The sequence below is a fragment of the Zootermopsis nevadensis genome, unplaced genomic scaffold (genome assembly GCF_977971745.1).
Source record: "Zootermopsis nevadensis isolate Lab colony 2312 unplaced genomic scaffold, Znev_1.0 Znev_ptg000050l, whole genome shotgun sequence".
In the NCBI taxonomy this organism is placed as follows: Eukaryota; Metazoa; Arthropoda; class Insecta; order Blattodea; family Termopsidae; genus Zootermopsis; species Zootermopsis nevadensis.
Genome location: NW_028259182.1, coordinates 3,674,426 through 3,681,065, shown reverse-complemented (window position 1 = coordinate 3,681,065; position 6,640 = coordinate 3,674,426). Strand labels below are relative to the sequence as shown.

The following is a 6,640-nucleotide window of genomic DNA, read 5'->3' as shown; positions in this document are numbered from 1 at the left end:
CTTGAGAATTTCTAATCTCGCCTAATGAAAGTAGCTGATGAAAATGGGGAAAGCTTGAAGAATAAGAAGAATATGGCGGTCGCTGAAGTGTTATCCTCCCCTCAGCCCTTCAGAGCACTTTCTGTTGCATGGTGACCCGTACCCCAGTATTCGCGTCTGCGTAAAACCTTCGTAAGCGCAGGGCGGCACAGGGAATCGATCACAGTGAACGGAGGTGGCAGATTTTCTAGGAATGCACCAGTTTCACCTTTCACCTGAAACTCGAGCACCATTGGTGGTGTCCTTGAATTATTTATCACTTAAAAATGCATCAAATTCAGACTATTAAATCCGATGTAACACTCAGGAACACGTTGTGGCTCATTGCGATTGTGTAACTGAAAAGTGTTGCGGTTAGAACGCTGACCTTGTAATCCTGGGGGTCTCGGGTTCGATTCCCGGCGGTGCCCGAATTTATAACTTGTGTTGGGCAAGGCCGTGGTCTAGGCAACACGGAGTTTTCCTCCGTGGCATCCCAACAATTACTCCATTCACACACAGAAGAAGGCAATGGCAAACCACTTCTGGATCATCTGCCAAGAACGTATATGAACAGGTCCCAGTCCGAGAAAAGGATGGAAGGATCCAGTTCATATGGACCTGTCCTCAGACAGAACACTAAATAAAATAAATGAATATATAAAACACACACTAGCAAAGAAAGTTGTTGTTAAAACAGTAAATTTCTTTGTTGCTTATTTATCCATCAAAATGAGTTTCATTTTTAATTGTTTTCCCCGGAACATAGCATCCAAACTTATGCCTCCCTTGTTTCTTAATCCGTCCCATTTTTTAAGGTCTCAATTAACTACAGATACAGAGAGCCTGTTTTCATAAGGAAAGATAGACTTATAGTGTCATGTCCGTGTGCCTTCCGTCCCTAGACAGCTGCTCGGTATTTAGATTCGGCGCTGCTAGCCGCACTCTCTCGGGAGGAGTCTGACTCAATCTCGTCTTTTCCCCCACCACCAAATCTCACCTACTTCCCTCCCCCCCACTCGTCTCGACATGCCGGCTATTTTGACGGGAAGGTCACATGACATTACTGCCTCTGCCCGCCGCAGACTGAGCGGGGCAAAGAGGGGGGACGGAGAGGAAAAGCGTTACCAGGCGGCGACACGGTCTACTGCGACGGCCTCTGTGCCATTCAGCGTTCCTACTCCCCAGTTGGCCGCTAATATGGCGGAAATAGCAGTGTTTGCTACAAATAATAGAAATATCAATAGGGTAATCGTTTAGAATAAGCATATATAGATGTTAGAAACTCATAATTTCACTGATAGTTCATTGTTTGAGCGTTGTAGTGTTATATCGATCTTTTCGAGTGTGTAGAGGGAGGTGGAGCAGCGGAAGGAACAGCCTTATCATTGCCCTAGTAGGCAAACTAGCTCCGCCGAGCAGGCAGACATGTTTGGGAAAACGTCTGGTAAGGACGTTTGTTGAGAGGTATGATGTGTGTCGTGGACTGGATGCACAGCGCGCGGTCCCCTACTAATAGTGGTGCATCTTATGAGGGAGAGGCAGCGAGCAGTGTCATCTTCGTGTACGTGAAGAAGTGAGTTGCTGCGCGAAGATGATGGAGACGGTGGTAGCTGTGTCCAAGCAACAGCAGTATAGCCCGCATCTCAAGAAAGTGCTCAAGACGTACCAGCTGAGTGCGGTCAAGAGCCTTCATGGGCCCAGTACTTTGCTTGGCACGGCTACGGTGGTCCCGAAGAAGGAGCCTGCTACACCCGCAACCTCCGATTGTGGTGACGTGTTCATGGCCCCACCACCCTTTCCCATACAGCAGCTTCCGATCCTGACGACCCCGGATCAGTCCCGCAGTGAACTCTCTGAGACTGTACTCGAGGGTGAAACCATTTCGTGCTTTGTGGTGGGTGGCGAGAAGCGACTCTGCCTTCCTCAGGTCCTTAACAGTGTGCTGCGAGAATTTAGTCTGTTTCAGATAAATCAAGTGTGTGAGGAACTACAGATTTTCTGCTCGAGATGCAATCCTGAACAACTCGAAGTGCTTAAAGTGACTGGGATTCTCCCCATGACTGCCCCTTCGTGTGGACTCATCACAAAGACGGACGCGGAACGACTGTCTAGTGCCCTGCTCCATCGGATTGGCGGGTTAGTGATCAAGGCAGCAGTTTCGGCCCGCGAAGGGGGAGCCCTCTCCTTTGAAGTGTACCACGAGTGTTTTGGGAAGTGTAAGGGAATTTGTACTCCGGAATTGTACACGGACAGAAATGCACATTGCATAGAGTGCGCTGAATGTCACGGAATGTTTTCACCGCAAAAATTTGTTTGCCATGTTCATCGGTTTAAGGAAAACCGTACCTGCCATTGGGGGTTCGACTCCAGTAACTGGCGTTCGTACATTCTGATCGCCGAGGATCAGGATGAATATGAAAAATTGTCCAAAGTGCTGGAGAAATTCAAGGAACAGCACGACAACACTGCCAACACATTTCAACACAGCAAACGGAAACAGGTAGGCCTAGATCGTAAGCCTTTACGTTATTGGCGATATTTTATTGTTACGAATCATAAGCGATGTAGGTGGACACTTGGTACGGATGTTACAATTTGTATTTAGATTACAGGCTTTAATTAAAAGTAATTTAAACGTATTATTATCCCATTTCTAGAATTGAAATACGAAAGCAGTGAAATCATAAACTTCGTTTCCATTTCATTTTCTCTACGTGAAGTTTCAAAGGAAAATAGATGGATTACGTTTCAACATTAGCGTTGAAAAAATCGTATTGTGTCTTAGAAGTGAACGTTCATAGAGACAGGAAGTGAATGCCGTAGAACGCCATGGATGTCAAGATGTTTGTAGAAATTCTGCTTAATGTTTTAAGGTCCTAAGGCCGGAGAGACTGTACCTTTGTCTCAACCTCCCTCTAGACTAAAGCCCGGATTGTACCGGGTGTACAATTTATGAGGCTGCGGTCGTGCTTGGATTGCGTGGTCGGCCGGCGCTCTGTTCATGTGGGCGGGAGTTTTGCGCGTTCTTGAGTTCCATTTACCAACTGATTATTAAGTCCTTTTTTTTTATAAAACAACTTAACTTTCGAATCTGTTTTAAGCCTATTTTTAATCCAGAGATAATAACTTTTTAAACGAATTTCTTCATATTTGGGGATCTTGGGTTCAAATCTTTACCCACAGACGTGGTGTTCACACAGAGGGTTTTCGTAATTATTTTTGTCAGTCCTTCCAGGCAAATTAATTATGACTCTACAACTTTCTGCCATATCATTTAAATTTAATTATTTATTGACCTTATTATTAGACAGTCTCAGCTTCGGACAGATTCGGTAAATAAATTGAAATAAATAAATAAATGCTGAAGTATTCTTAATTCTAGCAGTGGTTTTTAACATTGGACATGGAGGATGATATAACAGAAAAATTCGCTTTTAGGCAATACGCTTAGCGGTTTGAGGATTCCGTTGCAGAAACGTCGTTGATTGTGGTCTTCCGTGTTGTGAACCCTTGTAGGTTCTTATCGACGTTTCGGAGGACCATTTTGCCTCCGTCTTTAAGCCTGGCTACTACCTACACGTGGACACGGCAGTGGTATTTTTCGTGTTTTGCAGGCCGCGTATAATCGAATTTTCCGCGTTGAAGGAGGGTTTTCATGTTCCGGAGGACATGAATGCTGGAACAGAAAGGGCCAAAATCTGACTCTGCTTTGTGTGATTGAAGGATGATTATGATTGTTATGAATGGATGTTGATATAAGGTATTAATCACTTGTGAGATTTCGTAAAATTGCAGCAAATTGGAGATTTTTTTCGCGCCCACTGCCGGGGAATAAAGATAACTTTTGTCCTTCGGCGTCGGAATGTCGGCAAACGCAATATGACAGTCGTTAACACTACTGGTATCAAAATTGCTTCGCAGAATTTTTATTAAAAATTCTCTAATCTGCTCTTTTATCTGCGCGTACGTATTTAGACAATTTTTATTTTCCCCTTATCTGGGGACTGTGTTGTTCGAACTTGCTGGAAAATTACCGCTAATGTTATCAGTCAGAAAAATTACAAAAATCGAAGCGAAGTCCGATACGTACGTGCGGTACAGGCCAGCGGGTGACGGGCGACAGTGAGCTCTCCAAGCCCTGCTACCATCATCACGGTGGGCACCATTTTGTGGACGTGACGTTGTAGGGATGTCGACGGCGACAGAGTTGCGTTGAGGTTTCAGGTTTTGATGCCTTGTGCGTGCCTGGAATTATAATTTGACCCTCGTAAGCGATCTGCGGTCTCAGCCGTGTTGATGAACAGTTACGATGATATCGATGTTGCTTCTCTGGGTTGTTATGTCATCTTTAGCCCTGAACATGGAGGCAGAATGCTCCTCCGAAACGTTGGCATATGCCTACAAGTTCACACGATGTTATGGCCCAGAACACGAGCATCAGTTCATGGACTTTTGAGAACTTCAAATGTAATGTAATTTCAATTATAGCCGATGTTTTCTGGCACTAAAAATGATATTCAGGTTAAAATATTACTTAATGAGAGCTGATACCACGTTCAGGTACTTTTGAACTCCAGTAAGAAGGCACTGGAAGGGAAAATTTTTCGTCTGAGGCAGCTTTAACATATCTTTCCTTTACGCATTGCGTTCGTCTGTTGTTTGCATCTGTCTTTCCTTTACGCATTGCGTTCGTCTGTTGTTTGCATCTATAGACTGGTGATACCATAAGCACGCAACATTACGTATCCAATGACCTGTATGTTCTGTTGTTTCGTGCAATGCCCGCGTTATAAAATAAGCTGGCATGGGTTGACTTTGCGTGACGTAGCAACACGATGAACATCGCCTTCGATGGTAATTGTTGATTTAATGGCGAGCTTATAAAAATCTGAAAGTTATATGCATATTTTATAAGGCGTACGTTTTGTAACTTAAAAAAAAGTTTTCCGTCAGTTATATATCCCGTGATATTAATCCCACGACCTGAATTAATTACTTTGTCAGAAAGTTTCATTCACTCTAATTAATCTGAGTTGCAATTCTCATATGATATCAAAGTTAAAAATCCTTCGAGGGACATTTAGTTATATGTAGTAGTTTATTGGTCCATAAAATTGAAGAGCCCTAACTTTAATTGGCCCGCAGTAAATGAGACATATTGGATGCTGGTAACGACCCGTTCTTCAAGTGCCTGAGCAGTGCGGGTCCCAACTTTTCGTTGGCTCGATCTATGGGAATTTGTTAGGACTCCTTGGATGAGGGATCGGCCCGTCGCAAGGCCTCTACCTGTACACAGGACAGCACAACACAGAAAAACGCGGACAAACATCCGTGGCTTCAATGGGATTCGAACCCACGGTCCCAGCGACCCCACAAACGAGACATACCAGGTGTTCATCAAAATCTGTAAAAAATGGTTAAAAAGTTACGTATAAGTTCTGTGTGAGAGAAAATGAAAGCAATCCTGTCATTCTGTTTGCGTGTTTTATGTACGAAACTACCCAACTGATTTCGACGATGGTAATGACATGAAACCTCGCACTAAATGTTGGTGAATACATGTCTGAAGAATAAATTGGTAATTATTATTATTATTATTATTATTATTATTTAGTGTTCTGTATGACGACAGGTCCATATGAACAGGATCCTTCCATCCTTTTCTCGGACTGGGACCTGTTCATATACGTTCTTGGCAGATGATCCAGAAGTGGTTTGCCATTGCCTTCTTCTGTGTGTGAATGGAGTAATTGTTGGGATGCCACGGAGGAAAACTCCGTGTTGCCTAGACCACGGCCTTGCCCAACACAAGTTATAAATTCGGGCACCGCCGGGAATCGAACCCGAGACCCCAGGATTACAAGGCCAGCGTTCTAACCGCTAGACCACCATGACGTAAAGTTAGACCTCGTTAAGACATACAGTTTTTATTTGAAGCATTTTTCCATGTCATGAATATTTACGAAAATAATTCAGAATAATATCTGATTGCAAACGGTGATTTTTTGTGGTATGATTAACTTTGTGGCTAAATTTATATGTCATCAGTAGACGTAAGTAAAAATTAGGAACAACGTAGTTTAAAATTAAGTGTAATTCCGTTAGAGCGAAGTGGAATATGTGACCTGAGTCTTTGTTTCCTTCTTAGGGATATTCTGTGACACTCATTAAACTTTTTAATCGACTTATCACATCCTCGAAAATTAAAATGAGGTGTTCTGTTACCGGAGGCAGTTTGAATGTTAAATTATTATATCGACCACATTCAAGAAACCTCTAGTTAAAAATAAAACTTAACAAAATAAAATTCGCAATGCTGTCAGATTTGTGTAAACTGCGCTTGAATGAAGATTTGCGTACAGATTTTTTAAACTCTCATTGCAAAACCTGCTACAGATCTGCCTTGGCCTTGGCCTGGGAGTACGGATAATATTCGGGTATACTTAAAATTATAGCAGTCATAAAATAGAACGTTTCGGACTTTCTCGACTCATTATTGATTTCGAAAAGGAAAAATTATTCGTAACTGGTCCCATCTTGTGGTCGTGTTAACGATCAGACTCAGGAAGCAAATCCCGCGTAATTATTTTTCTCGAGGATTTTTCTAACTTCCCCCTCG

The 6,640-nt window shown here is 43.0% G+C and overlaps 1 protein-coding gene across 5 annotated transcripts in view; it reads left to right on the top strand.

Moving 5' to 3' along the window:
- The first annotated feature begins 1,351 nt into the window (after positions 1-1,351).
- The window catches only part of Snoo (Sno oncogene), a 132,049-nt gene continuing 126,760 nt past the window's right edge, over positions 1,352-6,640 (top strand). The window contains exons 1-2 of one of the 5 annotated variants that reach the window (XM_087361048.1): positions 1,356-2,521; positions 5,167-5,628. In XM_087361048.1, coding sequence (XP_087217174.1) covers positions 1,613-2,521; positions 5,167-5,169 — 912 coding nt within the window. In that variant the 5' untranslated portion in view covers positions 1,356-1,612 and the 3' untranslated portion in view covers positions 5,170-5,628. Of the gene's footprint in view, positions 2,522-5,166; positions 5,629-6,640 lie in introns of those variants that run through there. The other 4 variants (XM_087361044.1, XM_087361046.1, XM_087361047.1 and 1 more) reach the window with 4 other exon arrangements.